Genomic DNA, 20,200 nt, shown 5'->3' on the forward strand with positions numbered 1-20,200 from the left:
GCCCGTTGGTGAACTGGGGCCTATGGCTGTTTCAAGGCAGGTCACTTAGGGCACCTGTTTGCATTCAATCCAGGGGTTACTATGGGCCCATGTGCCTTGGTCAGGTTTCCATTGCTCAAGCCTGTTGCCTAAAAGTAGCCTCTGTGTCTTCCACTTACAAGTGGGACCAGTAACTTCAGCCCTTCCTCTTCTAGAGTCTCAGTTTCCTAATCTGTAGTGATAGTTTATAACTCAGAGTTTGGTCATGAAGAAAGATCTGTGCAAAATCTTTTTGTAAACAAGAAGATCTGAAACCAGAGAATTTGGAAGAATTTGTCAAAATCCTTTACTAGAAGGGATTTTTTTTCAATTGCTCTTTAATTTTGAAACACATTATTATAAAATGAGCAGCAACTGCATGCCTACCACAAGAAATACTGATACCTTACCTTGAGAAAACAAGTTATCAAGAGATTTTAGGTAAATATGGTCACGTAACATGACCTTATTACAGAATCTTCCTCCCACATATACCTAACCTGGGTGGCTCAGTTGATTAAGTGTCTGCCTTCAGCTCAGGTCATGATCTCAGGGTCCTGAAATCAAGCCCCACATCCATCAGCACCCTGCTCAGCGGGGAATCTGCTTCTCCCTCTGCCTATGCCTCTTTCCTTACTCATGCTTCCTCTCTTGCTTTCTCTCTCTCTCAAATAAAATCTCTTTTTTAAAGTTTTTTTTTTTTAAAGCAACAACCAAACAAACTTTACACAGGAAAAAAAATGGCCAGCAGCAACCAATAAAGAATATTCTAGCATAGTACATTCTGTCTCAACCCTTCAGAAACAGCATTGACCAGGGAAGGGGATTCAAAAACCCCTAAGAGCCCTTACTAACACCCCTGATTTGTGGGTAATATAGAGTGAGGAGGTGAGTCAGCAATCCTGAGAAAAGATACCTTCCCCCAGAGCTTCTCAAAAGGTTTCTCACTTTCCAAGACTTTTTTCTAATTTGAGGAGACCTGTTGAAGCCCACAGAAGCTGAGTGTACTCCTAACCTCTGGGAATGGGCTCTGGTACACGTCATTTAAAATCTCAGAGGCTAGAATAGAACCCAGATGCTCCAGAAAGGCCTGCCAGCAGCCCCCACCCCATTTTCTCTACTCTCTACCTCCAGCATGCCCTCCATTCACGGAAAAGTACTGAAAGACATGTTCATGCCTCAAACTGTGATTTGAAAGACACCCTGGAAGAAGATAAGAGAAAGTGTCAGTGATGAATCACCATATCAGAGAAGGTGGAAATCTGGATGGAGTTACTCACTCTATGTAAAGACAGACAAAGAGCAATGGCTTAAAGAATGTGCCAACATAGAACAAGTAGAAGGAAAAAGAGACAAGGGATGTCAAAGATAAAGAAGGGAGAGATTGCCCAGAGCATGCAAAATCTGTGTGAAAACAAGAGAATAAAGTCATTCAGGAGATGAAAGATATGGAAGAGGGACAAAATCGATCCGACATAAAGATAATAACTGTCTCTGGGGTAGAGCCCAACAAGTAGAACAGAAGAGTTCTAAGTCTAAGGTGGGAAGTAAATGGAGAACGGATCTATGCTTGAGAGGGACATGCTATGTTCTAAGAAAGACTATTACAGGGAGACCAGCACTAGACACATCATAGTGAATGGTTAAGTTAATAGTTTCAAGCATAAGGAAAGATTTCTTCGGGGCCTTAGGTGGAAAAAGCCAATCATCTAAAGGAGAAATATTAGACTAGCTCTAGGCTTCTTAATAGCAACAGTCAATATCAATGCCAAGTACCAAAACAAGTGGAGATCATCTCTGGATAGAAGGTTCAGGGATGAATTCTGTTTCCTTTCATACTTTTCTATAGTGTATGCTTTCTTTAATTGTTAGAAATGGGTAAATATTACTCATGACAATCAGAAAAATATAGTAACACTATTCTCATCTTGAAAAACAACACAAAAATAAAGGGCCTACCAGAAATTCCTTCTGTTTTTTGTTTTGGTTTGGTTTTGGTTTTGGTTTTCATGAGAGGCAGAGAGAGGCAGAGACACAGGCAGAGGGAGAAGCAGGCTCCATGCAGGGAGCCCGATGTGGGACTCGATGTGGGACTCGATCCTGGGACTCCAGGATCACACCCTGGGCCAAAGGCAGGCGCTCAACAGCTGAGCCACCCAGGGATCCCATCCCTTCTGTTTTTATATCGACCCCATTCTTTCTCATTTTACCGTGGATTAAAGAAACAGTGAGAGGCTCTTAGGAAACTAAACTATCAGTGCTGGCAGACAAAGAGAAACAAACTAATTCCAGGATTTGGGAGGGCATTCAAATAAAACCATGAAGACTTCTAAGTTCCCTTCCCATATTTAAAAAATTATAAGCATCTTGGTCTTACTTGCATCACAATGGATTCGTTAAGACTCACAGTGGCAGTCACTCACCCTGGAGGAGCTGGAATCTCACTGGTGGTAGGATTTGAGGAAATTAGTTTCTTAGGCCTCAGTTTTATACATTAAATGGGAAAAATAGTAGTCATAGCTATCACATAATTGTGGTAATTAAATGAAATAAAGCCCTGAAGAAACAAAGATACATGCGGGGAGGCAGGTGTGTCAACATTCTCTGCGTCATTGTGAGCTGACGTGCCAGCGTCAGAAATATTAACAGAGTTATCCACAGATACTTCCAAAACACACCTAGGGAAATCAGGGAAGGTGAAACACCAGCCTTCAACCCTGTTCAGGCTCCACATAGCTGTGAACTAACCCCCAAGGATATGCTGCAAGGCTCACAGCAGTGTTAGCTGTCCACCACTGTGGGACCACCCCAATGCAGTCAACAACTAAGTGTGTGACACAAACACTTTCAACAACATCTGCTCTCTACAGACCTAAAGGCTGGTTTTAGCACATTTCAATGTGTAACCATTGTTCCTGCACAGTTTGATAGATACCTTCAAGATATGGAAAGCCTACTTTCAGTTAACAGGATATCCAATCTTTTCAAAATCAAATTTTGAGTGTCTAATTCAAGTAAGTAAATATCGATCAAGTATCTACTCTCTGCCAAAGAGACCAGTGGGGAGGCTGCCTGCCTTGGAGGGCTCATGGTCTGGTGGGGATTGGAGGGACAGTCCCTTCCGAGTCATTTTGATGTGTTTTAGTCCAAGGCTTGCTGGCAGATTAAAGGAGTGATAATAGGGAAAGCTCTGGAGAGACAGGCTGGAGTTATCCCAGCTCTGTGACCTTGGGCTGCGTGGTTGAACTTGATGATGAGTGTTACGGTCGTGTCCAATGCTCACAGTGAAAGTTTTGCCTCTGTGGGGTGACGTCTCTGAATTCTTCCCCTTTCTTCCATCCCTGCTGCCACCACACAACCCCTCTACACAACCATGGCCTCCCTCCTGCATTGCCTGGCAGCTTCCCTGCAGCCACTCCTCCATCCTGCCAGTCCCCTCTCCAAACAGCAGTAATGTCTACGAAATGCAAGCAGATCACATCAGCCCCTACTTGAAACCCCACATTGGTTTTCTTCCATTGGTTTTCTTCAATAGTAGATCTCTCCTTGATCTATAAGAGGCTGCTTAATTGGTCCTTCTCGCTTTTTCTGCTTCACACTGTTCCTCTCTCCCCTTGCTCAGCTGTCCAGACAGAATGGTCTCTGCTCTAGACCTTGACCCAATCCCTTTCACCTTCCAGGACCTCTGCCCTGCCATCCCTCCACCCAGCAGTCTTCCCCAAACCTTAGTGAGCTGTGTCTCTTCCTTCAGGTCACATCTCTGCCATCACCTCCCAGAGAGACCTCCTTGGCCATTACAAAAGCAGGCTTCCCGCATTGCTCACTGCATTCCTTCTATGCTTATCACATGTTGAAATTACTTATTCATTCACTTCTTTTTTGATAAACAAGTCATCTTTCTCCCCACCACAAACAGATGAGGGAATTCCATGAGGGCAGGACATTGTCCCTGTTGTCCACCACTGTGGGACCACCCCAATGCAGTCAATAATCATGGTCGGACCTTTCAGTGTCTCCTTAGAGTTTGGTAAAGGTCCCTCAAGCATTCCCCTGTCACTCCCCTTGTCTGTGGAATGCCAATGTATAGATCTGATTGGCAGAGTGAGAACCCCATTGGGGGAGGGTACAAACAGGCCCCCAGTGGTCATGCAGAGCCCCAGGTCTGGGGTATGGGCACAGGGCCCAATCCCAGGTCTCACTGAGTACTAGAAGAGGAGACTGTCAATTAGGTGTGGTACCCTGCAGACATTTAGAAATGTGTGCAAGTAGTTCAGGTTGCCACAGTGACTAGGGGAGCTCTGGCATCTAGGAGGTGAGAGGTGACAAACATCCTGCAATTGCACAGGACAGCCCTCAAAATAAAGAATTCTCCTCCTTTAATGCAATCACATTTCTACTGAGTAACCGCTGCTCCGGTGATGAGTGGGGCCACCACATACCCAGTCACGGGAAGATAAGGAGGACAGAATGATAGTCAGTTCGGCAGAGACTTCCATTCTTTCAGGCAAGGATTAATGAGGAAAAGGGCTGGGATTTGGAGATTGTACTCCCAAGCCTGAGTTCTGGCTCTGCTACCCAGGGGTTGGGTAATCTTGGGGAAGTCCAGTGACCTCTCTGGGCTTCAGTTTTCTCATCCAGGTACAGCTGCCAGTACCTGACACACTGAATCAGTAAATGTCAGTTGCCTTGTAAATCAAGTTTGTACATATTATACTCATTTTGTAGCAGATTTCAGCTTGATTCAGAAAGCATTTGGAGAGCCAAGAGGATGACTCACCTCTCATTTGGATGGGCCAGATCAGGGAGATGGTTTGTATACTTTTAGGAGTCATGGGCTAACTCCAGCATCCATTCTTGAGACTGTCACTCACCCAGGCAGAGCCGGCTCTTATGCAGAGGGTGCTACCCTGCCATCGGAGGTGGATGCTGGCGGCATGAACTTCTCAGTGTGATTCACTCTGTGCCCTTGCCCTGACATTGCAGGGGGCATCCCATTCATCCTGACCGGCGAGTTCTTCCAACAATCCCAGAGGCCAGCTGCCTTCATCATTGCGGGCACCGTCAACTGGCTCTCCAACTTTGCTGTCGGGCTCCTCTTCCCATTCATTCAGGTATGACTGACCTGTGGTCTCTTGCCCACGGGATGCCCTCTGATTCAGCAGCCCTCTGCGTGAGGGGTGATCCGCAGAGCAGAGTTGAGTCTCTCAACTGGAAACTCACACTGTTGGCCGCAGGAAGGCAGAAATGGGCCATGGCTCCAACCCTGAATCCTCTTTCTCCTGCCTGCACCTGCCAGGAGCTGCCACTAAATGCAAAGGACTGCCTCATTGCCAAGGGTCTGCAAGGAAACCTAGGTTAGAATCTCAGACCTGCACTTTCACAATGTGCTTATCAGGGTGTTAGGCAAAGTCCATGTTATAGTTACAGTGCACACCGCAACATGCCATGCATATGACATCCTTGTTGTCATCCTCATAACCAAGCTCATGGGGTCGCTGTCCCAAGGGTGATGGGGTGGACAGGAAAATGTAAACTTGGGAAATGGATACAAGTTCCTTTTGTGTAGGTGAAGAATTTATTCATTCACTCGCTCATTTATTCAGCATGTTTTTATTGAGTCCCTGCTCTGTGCTGGGCACTGTTTCAGGCAGTGGGGATACAGTGGGAACAAAAACCCGTGTTCTATGGTTCTGAGCTAAAAAGGGAGGCAGAGACCTGAGTGAAGTGAAGCAGCCCAGGAATGGAAAAGTCCAGGCAGAGAAACAGCAAGTACAAGGGTCCTGAGGCAGGGCCATGCCTGGCCTGTATAAGAAACAGCAAAGACGCCAGTGTGGCTGGAACAGAGTGAGCAAGGAGGATGAGGAAGGCAGGGAATAAGATCGAAGAGTTCTCTGGGAGCAGGAACACAAAACACAAGGATTGATTTATTTATTAAAGTGTTTTGTTTTTTTGTTTGTTTTTTGTTTTTTTTATTCATGAGAGAGGCAGAGACACAGACAGAGAGAGAAGCAGGCTCCCTGTGGGGAGCCCGATGTGGGATTCGATTCCGGATCGTGGGATTCAATCCCAGATCCCGGGATCATGCCTTGAGCCAAAGGCATGAGCTCAACCGCTGAGCCACCCAGGCATCCCAACAAGGATTTAAAAGTGGGCCCCCAGCTGCATTCCAAAGAGGGTCAAGCTTCTCTGCTCTAATGCTCCCAGAGCTCCCACTGCCCATGATAGAGGTGATGTCAGTGGAGGTGAGAACCCATCAGATGTGAGAGGTGAGAACCCACCATCCCTTCTCAGGGCCTATTTCAACTCTCTCGCCTTCCCCTCAGCTAATAGTCTGCCTGTTAATTGACTAGCTTCAAGCCCAGCATGTCACAGAGACTCTGCCACAAGCGTGGCTGAGTCCAAGGTCAGCAGCCCCGCCCACAGGCCCACGTGGTGGTTACTCCTGCTTTACAGAGTGGTTACTCTGTGCCACGTCCCCTGCACGTGGCGTGGCTTTTTCTGTGCTCAGATATCCACGCAGCCCTGAGCTGGGGTGTCCTGTCTTTCTCACTTTGCTATAGAGAGGCTGAGGCTCAGGGAGCAGACACTGTCAGCCTGAGGTCCTGCGGTCACCATCCAACCCGGCCCCTCTGCCCACAGCCTCTTCCTGGTGGACATTCTCTGTCATTCATCAGTCTCCAAGTTAGAGGCCGACTCTCCGTGTGACTTTTACAGCATCTCTGACCATCTTAGCTACAAGCACTCTGCCTCTGAGCGTAGGTGCCTTGGGGGCTCCTTGGGCCCGACACCCATTTCCTCCCATCCTCGGACACCTTCAGCAGCAGGGCCAGAACATAACAAGTAGTCTTTTCAATTGACTTCAACCCTTAAACAGTTTCTTCGTCTTTGGTTCAAAGCCAGCAGAGCCAGGAGTCAGTAAAATATTCATTATTATGGGGAAAGCGAACTTGAAACCACTCCTTTGTCAATGCACATCCCCCTACCACCCCTATAATTTAAGTGGAGAAACTCTAGAGCCCTCACCTGGCCCAGCACTAAGCTTTCTATGTCACTGTACCCTCACACAAAACACGCCATCTCCCTTTCCTGCCACAGTTTAGGAGTGGACGGCACAGACGTGACACTGGCATTTGCTGAGCGCTTGCTGTGTGCCAGGATCCTCTCAACCCCTGTCAATGCTGGGAGGTTATGCCTTCATGTCTCCCTTGTACTGACCAACAGACTGGAGCTCGGAGAGAGGCAGCCAGTCCCCAAGGTCACCCCCGTGGGAAATGACAGAGTGGGATTTGAACCCAGTCTCTCATCCTCACCTGTAAGACAAGGTCATACAGCAGGTGATTTCATCCTACAGGTCCATTTTAACTGGGCTTGAGGAGTTAATTGATGTTTAAACACACACATGCACACACATAGGCACACAGGCGTGCTCTCTCACACACAGGCACGCATCTCAGAGAAGTCTCCAGCGGATTGGACTCATCTGACCTTTATTTCATGTTGTTGATTTGGCAAATCACAGCCCATCCGCGGCTTCTCCCAGACATAGAAGTCATGCTGCCTCTGCCTTGAGATGCTGCCTGGACTCAGTGTGCGGGGTGAGCGGGGGACAGGCTTGTGCTGAGTCCTGGGAAGCTGTGCTACCCCCGCCTGCACAGCTGGATTCCTCGTCAGGGAAGGGGCGAAGGAGAAGACAGCGACCACGCCAGAGCAGGTCCACGTGCAGTCACACCATCACACAGAAGGTCGTATTACCGCCACGCGTCAGTCAGGATGGGTTGGGTTTGCTGCAGGAAGAAACAGCCCCCACGTCTCAGTGGCTTTAAATCACCCAGGATTATGTCTTACTCATGCCAGGTGTTCATTGCGGGGGTTGCTGGAGCTTCTGTGTCCGGCTTCCCGACTCAGGCCCTGCAGGTCAAAGGCATGTGGCAAGCCTCATACCCATCCATTAAGGCCATGACCTGGCAGCGACACAGGTTACCACTGTCCAAATTCCCGTGACTGAAAGCCACACCTTAGCCCAGGGGAAATGCAAACTGCCTCATGTCCAGAAGGGAAGAGCCAGAAATCTTGTGTCCTTCCTTAATGACGGCCATAGCCCAATCTTTGAGGAGGGAAGTCAGGCTCAGCAGGCTCAGGACACTTGCCCAAGGCTCTGGACCAGTGAGAGGAAGATCATGGTCACCCCCATGGATGTCACCCCCATGTGCCTTTTCTTGGCCCACAGGGCTATTGTGTGTGTCAAACTTTTTGCACAATAAACCAGTTTCTGAGTCTCGACCAGATGTTTAGGGGATCATGTTCATTCCAAGTGGCTCACTTCCAGCTGAGTGTCCAAGAGTCTAGGAGGTCTCCGGGGCCATAGCTCTTCCTGGAACACCCTGTCATGATGTGCTGGAGTGTCTGAGGGACTCCCAATGGTTAGAATGTCCCTCCTGCAAGAGCCCCAGGGTAACCCCTGAGCATGCTGACACCATCACTGTTATTAAAAATGCACCCATTCACACCATAGGCATGATCTCATGTGCCAGGATTCACAGAGTTAGCCCGAGGGCCTCATGGAGCCTGGCCTGGAGCAGGGGAATCAGATCAGTGCCCAGCTCAAGGGCTCAGGGCCAAGAGGCATGCCCCCTGCTCACAAAGCTGAGGCCCCCATGCACACACGACACAAGGCTGCATGTCTGTCTTTGAACACTCAGGCCAGCTGTGTCCTCTCAGATGTGTCAAGGGCACAGGAGTCACAGAAGAGCTGTGGGCACCCATCCTTAGAGGCTTAGGTTTGGGGTTTGGGACAAGGCAAGGAGAAGTATAGGGAGCAGCAAAGAAAGAAAAGTGATGGGGGAGGACCTGGGAGGCAGGTCTCTGACCCCTGAGCTATTGGGCTCAGATCTGGTCACTGCCTTTGGCATTTTGAGGCTAGAGCTGGACAGATCTGTGGCTCCCACACCAGAGAGACCACCTGACCTTGGCCTTGACCTTGCCTGGCAATGTCTGCAGCCACACAAGGGACATGGGCCTGTGGTCGGAGGAGCCAAGGGTGGATGGATAGAGAGACAGACAGACTGATGGATAGCTAGAGGACTGGGGGAGGAGAGAGGACAGCTTGACTTAAGGACGCTCATCCAACGCTTCCACCCAAATTAGTCCAGAGGTGGGAGGAGGGCATTGCAGGGCAGATGGATTGAGACCCGCACTAAGGATAAAGGGGAGAAGCAGAAAAATAGACAAGGGAGGATCGTTGCCAGGTCCAGTGACAGGTCAGGAGGCACGGAGCCCCGGGCAGGGGAAGGCTGGGGGGAGACTGAGGACAGATCAGCGCCACCCGCCCTGCCCCGCCTTGGCCCCGGAGCCCTGCGGTAATGCATCAACTCAATGACATGACCCCATGGCATCATTTCCCTGGGCATCTTTCTGCTTTGCGTGCCAAGCCCCAGAGCAGACGTTTTACGTACATTTTCTCAGGAGCCCCTTGCAGGGTTCATGACGTCAGTCAGTGTTTGAGGACGGTGACTGGGTCCCTCTCTGGGGGCAGAACACAGGGCCAGCTCTCTGTGGAGACAGTCACTGACACTCTTCCCCTTCCTCTCCCTCTCCTTTTCCTTCTACTTATTCCCCCTCCCCCTCCTCCCCTTCCTCCTCTCCTCCTCTTCTCTCCCTTCTCCTCCTCCTTCCCCCTCCTCTCCTTCCTCTTTCCCTGTAAAGTTACAAGGGGATTCTAATGACCAATGATGCAGGCTCATCGCAGAGACTGTAAAGTGGTGAGGCCAGGCATGTTCATGGCTTAATGACACCGTTTCCTTCCTTTCTTCCAAATCTCCGTGATTTTTCATATGTATAAAAATCAAAACCAATTTTTTCTGTTTGGTTCTTTTGCTCTTCTCACCTGGCATGATATCGTGAGCCTGTGGGTATTCCCAAGGCAGATTCCCTCTGGAAGCCAAGCTCCTGGCAGCCAGGGCATCTCCAGTGTCTCTGGGTTTGGGGACCATTCAGGACACCTGGAAGGTGCGATCTCTGACTCAAGCCCAGCACCCTTGCTGGCCACCCTGATGGAGACACTGGCCAGGTGTGGCCACATTCAGATTCTGTGACATGTCAGCCTCCTGACCCGGGATGGGGAAGGTGGCAGGGATTTGTTTCCTTTCTGGATGGGGGCTTGCCAGGGCAGAGGCCAGGCTCAGGGGCTGCTGTTGGCCACAGCGATGGCACTAGAGAAACACGGGATGTACAGGCTCTGGTTTGCACCCCCGCCCACCCAGACCCTCCCATGGGCACAGCTTCTGCCCCTGCAGACTCCACAGAGGACCATCTCCCTTCCCCAGCCCCTTCCAGAAGTCATCTCAGTGACAACCCAGAGCCTGAGTCTGCTTGCGCTGCCACGACCAAGTACCACAGACTGGAGCTTAACAAACAGGAATGTGTTTTCTCACTGTTCTGGGAGCCAGAAGTTGCAGATAAAGGTCTTGGCAAAGTTAATTTCTTCTGAGGCCTCTCTCCTTGGTGGTGTAGACAGCATCTGTTCCCATGTCTTCACATGGTCGTCCCTCCATGTGCATATGTGTCCCAATCTCCTCTTCTTATAAGGACATGAGTCACATCAGGGCAGAGCCCATCAAAGGACCTCATGTTACCTTAATCCTCTCTTTAAAGACCCTCCCTCCACGTGTAGTCCATTCTGAGGTTCTGGGAGTTAGAATTCCAACATACGAATCCTGGTGGTGGATACAATTTGTCTCGTAACAGCCACCAAGTGCAACTTTGCAAGCATCTTGATCTTTTCATTTTTTTCCAAAATGTGTCAGTGGCAAATGTATTCCAGCCCCCAAGCAGGGATCTGCAAGGAGCCTGGACTGCTTCCCCAGAAAACACATATCAGAGCCAGCACACTACAGACAGTGACATGACCCAGAACTTCCGCATCAGCAGGGGGGCCTTAGGCTAGGCCCTTGCCTGCTCCAAGCCTCAGTTTACCCATCTATAAAATGGAAAATCCTCAGTTTACCCATCTATAAAATGGAAAGAGCATGCTGAGGTCATGAGCAGACACCGGGGGCCGCCTGCCTGGACTGCCTCACTGGTGGTCCCAACCACCCCATCTGCAGGTCGACCTCATGGGTCGCATGAGGGCTGAGTGAGTTTACCCAAGTGAAGTGCCAGTAGTACGTGGCACAGAGCAAACACCGCAGAAGCACTAGCAATTGTTGTCACCTTCTTGGACTGGGATAAGGATCAAAATGAGCCAGGCTTCTGGGACAGATGCTGCTGGTGCTGCATCCACATCCACTCACCCTGACCTTCTCTACAAACAGCTCAGAATCCTATCGCCAGCCCGTGGCCTCTCTGCGCTGGGCTTGCTCTCAGCCTGTGGGAGGAACAGGCAAAAGGTTGGGACAGCCCGCAGCCGGTGGGGTCAAAAGATAAATACCCAGCTTCCCCCTCCTCGTATGTGTGGGGACAACTCTAGTGTGTGGTCTGTGTCTCCCAGAGACCCCAAGAAGAAGCACTGAGTTCCAGCTGGACACATCCATTTCTGTCTCAGTCTCCAGGGCTGCCATGACCAAGCACCACAAAGTTAGTGGTTTACAGCAACAGAAATGTATTCTCACACAGTTCTGGAGGCTAGAAGCACAAAGGCAAGGTGTCGGCAGAGTTGGTTCCTCCTGCAAGCTGTGAGGGAAGGCTGTGTTCCAGGCCCTTCCCTGAGCTGCCAGTGGCTTTCAGTTCCTTGGCTTGTCTGCATCACTCCGATCTCTGCCTCCGTGGGCACATGGCCTTCTCCCTCTGTCTGTCTCCACGCCTCCTGTAAGGACACCAGTGACCAGCTCTGAGGCCCACCATAGTCTCGTATGACCTCACCTCAACTTGATTACACCTACAAAGACAGTCTCCAAGCAGTGCCACATTCACAGGTCCTGGGGTTAGGGCTGCACCATATCTTTTGGGGGACATAACTGAACCCACAACTCCTTCCCTGTCCAGGGTGACTGACTCATTCCAGTTTGCCAAGACTATAAGCCCAAGACTATAAGTCCCACATCTCAGAAAACCACCTGGTCTGGAGCAGCCCAGGAGACTTGGTCACCGCCTCTCCAGCTCAGCCCCTCCCTGGATCATCTCCCACATTAGTTACTTGTCCCCGTCTGAGGCTCTGTGTCTGGGGACTCCCTGCCTGGGGCAGTGCCTATAACACTAGAACCATCTCCAGTACAGAATAGCTTGGTGACTAGTAGCTGCTGTAGCTGTTTGTTTTCCTTAGTCCCCTTATTTGCCAGGCACTATGTTAGACATAAATGAGACACAAGAGAAAATGCACAGACTTTGATGTCAGACAGCTTGACCTTGAATCCTGACCACGCCTCTCGGCAATTAGGTGAAGCGCATGCTGGTCAAATTTGCCAACTGAGACTGCTCTCTGACCTGTGATTTTCATGTCTATATAATAAGAGAATTGCCCCAATTTTGCAGTGGGGCTCCCGAAAGAATTAGAGATGAAAGTCAAGTCTTGGGAGTAGTGTCTGCTCATGGACACTCAGGACCGGCTGCTATCATGGTCATTAACTGGTACCGTAAAGGTTGCTTCTTGCCATGTGGTCCTAGGGACATTTGGGAAGAGGAGACAAGACAGAAAAATCAACTCTTGGCGAGTGCTAGAAGCTTACACCGCCACTAACTCAAAGAGCCACATCCAGGACAAGTTGCCTCTCAAAGTTTGCCTTCTCCCCCACCCCTTTCCCTTCTCTCCCACACCCTGCCCCTTCCTGCAAAATGTTCTAGATGTGCATGGATGGAGCAGGTTGCCTTGACCCCTGGGGCAAGTAATATCACTGTTTCTCTGCCTTAACCTCAAGCTGCCTTTTCCTTGGGCCCTTGGTATGGTCAGCATCAGTGCATCCCTTGGGTCATTGGTTGTACAAGCCTACAGACTACTCAGCCTCTGCCATTAGCACCAGTATTTTCTGGTTCAGAGAAAATTGTATGCAAATATATGCCTGCTTGATTCCACTGGAGTTATAAAATTTCGTTTGAGTTCAGTAAAATCTGGAAGGGAGAAAATTATTCTTTTCAACATGAAAATTATTGGGTCATATCCCAAATGCCTATGCAACTTGAGGAGGAAGCCGATGCAGATCCAGGATCATGGGATCTAAAAGCAAATAAAACTGCCCCCCTAGCCTCTCTGGAGGGTCCAGCTGACATCCTTGGGTCTGGAGGGAGGAGCATCTTTCACTAGCTCCATCTCTGCCAGCACCAATGTGGAGGCACAATCGTGTCCTAACATTTCAGAGAGAACATCGCACTGCTCAGGGGGACAGGTGTGGTTTGTGTTTCACAAAAGGAGGTAAAATGGGGTGTAAGTGGGCGGTCAGCGCAGGGACATTTCAGGCTAAGACTGAGGGAGTCAGTGGGGGTGGGGGTGGCGGGGAGCAGGAAGATGCTGGCAGAGGCCCCAAGCAGGCCCAGAGCAGGCAGCTGAGGGACATAGGGGATCACAGGTGGTTGTGAGGGAGGCCCACCCCAGCACATGAGAGGGATTTGGAGTTTTTCCAAAAGACTCTGGGAAGCCACTGCATGGCTTTGAGACATGATCCATTTTGTGACTTTAAAAGAAGTTTTTGGCTGCCTGGTGGCCACTAGATTCAGGATAGGGGCAGGAAATATGGAGGCTAAGATGACAGAGACCAGGACGGTGGTTGACCGAGTGTGTTGGGGGCGGCAGTGGGGCACTGGGAGAGAGGAGGCTGACTACAGATGAGTGGCACAAGATTTCCGGAGTGGTAGAAACATTCTACGTCTTGACAGAGGTGTTAGTTACCCAGGGCAGTACGCCAGTCCAGACTCACTGAACTCTACACTTAAGATCTGGGCAAGTTACTCTACATAAATCCTATCTGGATTTTTTTTTCAAGTATATTTTTTAAAAAAGGAATAAGATGCTTCAGGGTAAAGGCATCAGGACTCAGGAGCAAAGACAGGTGGAGAGGGAGGAAGTAGTCAGAAGTGATTCAGTTGTCCGTCTTGGCCAAGGGAAGATAGCAGCGGGTGTCTGAGAATGGGTGGGAAAGAGCAGGCCTGCAGGGGAGAGGGGCTGCGAGTGGGAGGCATTGCCAGGGCTGTTAAATGTGGCTTCCAGCCGGGCATGTTAAACGGAAATGCCAGCAGGCAGCCACGGGGCTGTGTCAACCTCATAGGTTCCTGGGCCATTCCCACAAGATCCTAAGTGTACATATGACAGTGACTCAGGAGCCACCACACAGGGCAGAGACAGAAGACATCATTTAAAGACCCCCGCTTCCTTCCGGCTTCCCCTAGGGACATCTTAGCATTTCAGGCCGACTCTGCTCCAACAGTGGAACAGCCTTGCCTTTTTAAGCTCTACAGAGTTGGAGGTACAAGCATAAGGAGGCGCTTGACTTCCCATCAGTTCTTAAGTGGCAGCCCTTGCACTGACTCACTCAGGAGCCTGGTGTGACTCACCAGTGAGCCAGCATTTCATGGGTCAGGGTGGAAACCCAGCAGAAGGATTCTATTTTTATCACATCGTGAAAATCTAACTTGAACCAACTTTGGTCCCTTCTTCTCCACAAAAGTGCTCTCATTTCATTCATTTATCCACTCATTCAACATATTAAGAGAGAGCTTTCAGTGAAGCAGGCAACTGTCTTGGGCTGGGATATAATGCAGAGCAGGTGACATGGATCCCACCATCATGGAACTTACAACCCGGGGCCCATGGACTCCAGATGGCCTTTGGATGAGTTTCAACAAGACCATGACATGCCCCCACTCCAGAAATGGCATTGAAAATGTCAAGTGTACGAGATTTTTTCCCCTTTTTGTGGAGAAGAGGACCCGTAACTTTTTATCGGGTTCTCAGAGAGGCATGTGGAATGTCTCCACCCTCACCTGTACTCCCTTCCTCGATCTACTCAAGTCCTGAAACAGCTGCAACCTCTACACCTCTCTCATTCTTCAAGATTCCACTCACTGGTGTCTATTGAAATATGGCTGAACACACCATACTGCCTGCCCCCCCATACCTGGGATCTTAGATATACTCAAAATAAAAGGTACAAACTGCTAGAAAACAAGATGGGGTCCCAAAGGTAGAGTTGTAATTATGAGGACAGGTCTTAGAGACCGGATGGGATGAACTGAAGGAGAGAGGCTGGCCCAGAGTGCATCCAGGACAGGGCTGCTGAGAAAGTGGAGGTGATCCCAGGACATGGTGGATAAAGGGCTGGCTCGGGGTCTTCACCAGGGAGTGGTCAAAGAAATGACGGAAGGAAAATTCTCAGACCTGCAGAAAGACCAGTCCTCAGCATGAATGGTCCACCTCATGCTACGCAAACTGGGTGCGAAGGATCCCTTTCTAAATGCAGTGATGTCCAATTTAAGAACACAAAGTTAAAAGAAAATCCTAAAAGTTCCATAGGGAAAACTCAGATACCCTAAAAAGAAATGATAATCAGGTGATGTCACCCTCCTCCTGAGCAAGACTCTACCTGTAGCGTAAGGGACACTGTCTTCAAAGTCTGGAGAGGAAACTCTAATTTTGAAATTAGAAGTCTGTACCCTTCGCATATGAGAGAGAGGAAAAGGCATTTTCAGACATGTGAGGCTCAGAAAGTTTACTGCACGCCTCAGCCACCTGCTACCTAGGGAACTGGATGTACTGGGTATGCCACAGCTCCAAAGCCTGGCCACCAGGAGCCAGTAAGCAAAGTGGTTAAGAACACGGAGTTTGAACTTGCGGCCTACTGCTATCCAATGGGAGCCCTCAAGCAAGGTGTGTAATTCCCTGAGTGCAGAGAACTTAGCTCAATGTCTGGCCCAGAATCCTCAACAGACACAGCTCAGTACTGATACCAGTAGTAATGTCAGGAACGCTTCCAGCTGTGGGCAGAGGCTGGCTCATGTCTGCAGCAGGAGCGCATGGTCCTGTTTGCATGTCTGTTGCAAAGATTAATCATTTAAACTATCCTCTCTTCTTGACATAGACATTCCCAGTAGTGATTAAAATATTTGAATTTGCACAGATTTCAATTAAATGTCCTTTATTTCAAAGCAGAGACATAGGTGGTATACTTATTCATAGTCATAAATGATACGAAGAAAAAAAGTAAAAAATAAAAAAATAAAATAAATGATATGAAGTCAGGGCTAGGGGTATTTTAGTCTCCCAGGCTGCAGTCTAAGCAACAGAAATTAATTACTCTAGGTTCTGGAGCCTAGAAGTGCAAGGTCAAGATGCCAGCAGGGTTGGTTTTGTTACCGACCTTGGGGTTCTTTGACTCATGTGTGTAGAAACAGACACAAGGCCAAGGATGGCGCGGGAAGTATTTTTTGCTAGCTCACCCCCCAGCTGAAGAAGATAGCCTTGGGAAAAGGGCTGCTCCCTGAACAATGGCCAGGGGAAGTTTTTGAAAGGGCTAAGGTGGGAAAAGAGTCCAAGCTCTTAGGAATAAGGAAACATGGAAACATAAGAAGCTGGGGGCATGGATGCAGTTGCCAAAACTTGCTTCTTCATACATCATATGCTTTATTTGCATGTTAAATCTCTACCTCAGGCATGATTTTTAGCATTATAATGAGGGGAAATTCTGTGGGAGGCCAGGGCTAGGGTCCAGTGCGGCTCTGACTGGTCTGGTCTGGTCCCTAGCTGGAGCAAGCCGATGGTTAAGTTGGGCCCTGGAGTTTGTTTCAAGCTTCTGGCTTCCTGCTTCCTGGTGTCATGCAGCACGTGCCAGGTGGGCTAGAGAAATGGGTTATCTGAGGGGCCCGAGGTGTTCTTCAAGTTCATGTTCTACAAAAGAAGTACCTCAGAAAAGACAACTGCAAAGGAGCAGACATATATTTAAAAAGCTTTCATTTTGAAACAGACTAAAATTGTAAGGAGATTAGGGCCCAAAGGCAACTTCATCCCAAGGTCTTAGGTCCCAAGGCTTTTCTAGGCAGGCACCTAAGAATATCTATCTGGCTCAGTTTCTAGTAAGGTCTCTCTTCCTGACTGGCAGACAGCCACCTTCTCACCGTGGCTTCACATGACTTCTCCTCAATGTGCACAGAGAGGGAAAGAGTGATCTCTTTAAGGCCACCCATCCTATGGGATTAGGACCCCACCCTTATGACCTCATTTCATCTTAACTGTCTCCCAAAAGCCATATCTACAAATATAGTGACATTAGGAGTTAGGGATTCAACATATGAATTTGGGGGGCATATAAGTCCATAGCAACAGGCAAACTTAAAAGACAGATTGATTTGTCAGATTCAAACTTGATGGGATGAGCACTGGGTGTTATGCTATATGTTGGCAAATTGAACTCCAATTAAAAAAAAATATGTAAAAAAAAATCTGGCTGACAGATCAGTTGATTTGTTCACTCCATAAATATCCACTGAGCACCTACTATTGTCCATGTGCTGGCCTGGGTACTGGGCCACAGTGATGAGCAAAACCAGACGTAACCCTGCTGCCTCATGGAGTGTACAGTCTAGCAGTGGTCAGTCATTCATCAAGCAACCACACCACCTAACCATGAAGGTAGCATCAACATGCAGGGAAAGAGGACAGAACCAGGGGAGATTATGACACATGGGCCCTGCCTGAGGCATGCAGGCACCTGGAGGAGAGAGACAGGAGCTAAGGAGGTGGAAAATCACAGGAAGAGGGAAAAGCAAGTCAGCAGAAGCATGGTGAGAGGTGGGAGGTGGAAGGTAGGAGTGATGAAGACCATGTGGAGGAAGCAACAGAGAGGAGGAAACCTTACCGACTCTCCAGGGCAAGCTAAGGAGGTGGGTTTTCATCCTGAGAGCAGCGGACCACAATTGAAAAGTGTTAAGCAAGGGGGGGGGCATGACCAAGATATGTTTTTGCACGTCTCCCTGGGCTGCCTTGCAGAGAACAGACAGGGAAGAGGCCACATGGATGTGGGACATGGGTGGAGAAGGTAAGAGGCAATGATTGCTTGGGTGAAGCAGGATTTGACAAACTGCCTACCACCTGATTGATTTTTCTATAAATAAAATTCTACTGGCACACAGCATAGCCACGCACATCCATTTATGGATCATTGTCTGTGGTTGCCTTCCCACATGGGCAGATGCAAGTGGTCCCACGTGGCCCTAGCCAAGTGTTGGGCTGGACTTCCAGAGTGGGCATGCCAGGGGAGGTGACACCGGGGAGGTGACTGAGGAAGGAAGCCCGCTGGTGCCTAAGGTATGCGTCCCATATGATGGCTGAGGGGACAGGAGGTGTCACGGGTGACTTTCAGGCTTCAGCCGACAGGGTCCAGCCTCAGACACCCTCATATGATGTGTAAATATGAACTTAAAATAACGTTCAGCAAGTATGACATTTTGCTTTCGTGATGGCTATTTTTTTATATGCCTAGTTTTTCAAAAAGGAGAACAAAAGACTGCCATTTCCTCATGGGTCCCAGGGTTTGAACCTTCTGAGAATGTGAGAACGTCTCCTGCAGACACCTCATCCAGCACCGATTGCCTACAGAGTCCACGTCATAAGCATGGTGTGCCATCCGGGAATATTGATATAGGAATGGAGAGCTAGGGATCCCTGGATGGCGCAGCGGTTTGGCGCCTGCCTTTGGCCCAGGGCGCGATCCTGGAGACCCGGGATCGAATCCCACGTCCGGCTCCCGGTGCATGGGGCCTGCTTCTCCCTCTGCCTGTGTCTCTGCCTCTCTCTCTCTCTGTGACTATCATAAATAAATAAATAAATACCTAAAAAAAAAAAAAAGGAATGGAGAGCTATAGAGGCCCATTCGGAGACAGTTTCTCAAGCAGTTTTGTGATTGTCTACTTGATGTTCTTTGTCTCTCCTTTCCACAGAAAAGTCTGGACACCTACTGTTTCCTGGTCTTTGCCACAATCTGCCTCATGGGTGCTGTCTATTTCTATTTTGTCCTGCCTGAGACAAAAAACAGAACATTTGCGGAAATCAGCCAGGCATTCGCCAAAAGGAACAAGGCAATCCCACCAGAGGAGAACACCAACTCAGCTGCATCTGATGCTAAGGTGACCAGAAGGCCCGAGCCAGACCCTGCCTCCACTCTGGACATTTATACCAAAAATGGGATTGTCTAAATGGATGATCTCAGCATTTCAGGAAACCAAAGTTTTCCCTACATGATTAATAGTATTAAGTATTTAAAAATAAACCTTTGCTAATCTAACGTCACAACCATTTGGGTTTTATTCATAAATGAATCTCCAAACTCTTCTGGAATGCAGAAGGGATCAGCTTATATTTCAGTAGACTCACCCTTCTTCCATTTGGATCCATGGCCTGTCTTCTTCATGACTTCACCCATGGTTTCAAAATGAAATTGGGGAAATAGCACTTGATAGCTTTCTCACAGGGAAGCAATAGTCTGACAGAGGACACAAGTGATGGGAAACCACAGGTAGAGGTATTGGTTCTGGCTCTCCCATAAGTAGCCTCGAGCTGCCCTCAACCTGGATCCTGAGGCCTCAAGGGACCCTGGGCTTCGGTCCTAGATGAAGGTTTTCAGAATTCAGTGGAAAGACTCTTTGTACCTCCTAATAAATGCCTGTTACCAACCTCTGGCTTGACTTTGTGGACCTCGGGCTCAAGAAGCTGATACCAACCCACCATCCTCAGGCTCTGCCCCTCCCAGGCTGTGTCCATAGAGCTGCAGACTTTCATCCCTTACTGTCTTCACCTCAGAGTATCAGATCTATCTCAGAAGGTATAAAGAGGATCAAGATGTGGGAGAAGTAACTTTCCAGTAGCTGGGGCAGGGACCCCAAAGTGAGTTCTGTTCAATTGAAAAAAGAATATTAAGAATGACAGGGCGCCTGAGTGGTTCCATAGGCCAAATGACCTTCAGCTCAGATCATGATCCTGGGGTCCTGGGATCGAGCCCTACATCAAGCTCCCTGCTCAACGGGGAGCCTGCTTCTCCTTCTCTCTCTCTCTATGCCCCTGCCCTGCTTGTGTGTGCTTACTCTCTCTCTCTCTCTCTCTCAAATAAATAAGTAAAATCTTAAAAAAAAAAAATTCCTCGGAGGCTTAGCCTAGTCTTGGTGGAAAGACAGGGCAGAAGAAGACCAATGTCATAGCTCAGCCAGTAAAGCTGAGGGCAAAGTCTCCCTTCCTCTGCCCCTTTGCTTTCTATTCAAGCCCTTGACAGATTAG

General features: G+C 49.0%; 1 protein-coding gene across 2 annotated transcripts in view; it reads left to right on the plus strand.

Moving 5' to 3' along the window:
• SLC2A9 (solute carrier family 2 member 9) overlaps positions 1–19,214 on the plus strand; it is a 205,612-nt gene extending 186,398 nt beyond the window's left edge. For both annotated transcript variants that reach the window (XM_077878366.1, XM_077878360.1), the window contains 2 exons: positions 5,002–5,129; positions 18,871–19,214. In XM_077878366.1, coding sequence (XP_077734492.1) covers positions 5,002–5,129; positions 18,871–19,125 — 383 coding nt within the window. In that variant the 3' untranslated portion in view covers positions 19,126–19,214. The remainder of the gene's footprint in view (positions 1–5,001; positions 5,130–18,870) is intronic.
• Positions 19,215–20,200: the final 986 nt, after the last annotated feature.

The sequence above is a fragment of the Canis aureus genome, chromosome 2, assembly GCF_053574225.1.
Source record: "Canis aureus isolate CA01 chromosome 2, VMU_Caureus_v.1.0, whole genome shotgun sequence".
In the NCBI taxonomy this organism is placed as follows: domain Eukaryota; kingdom Metazoa; phylum Chordata; class Mammalia; order Carnivora; family Canidae; genus Canis; species Canis aureus.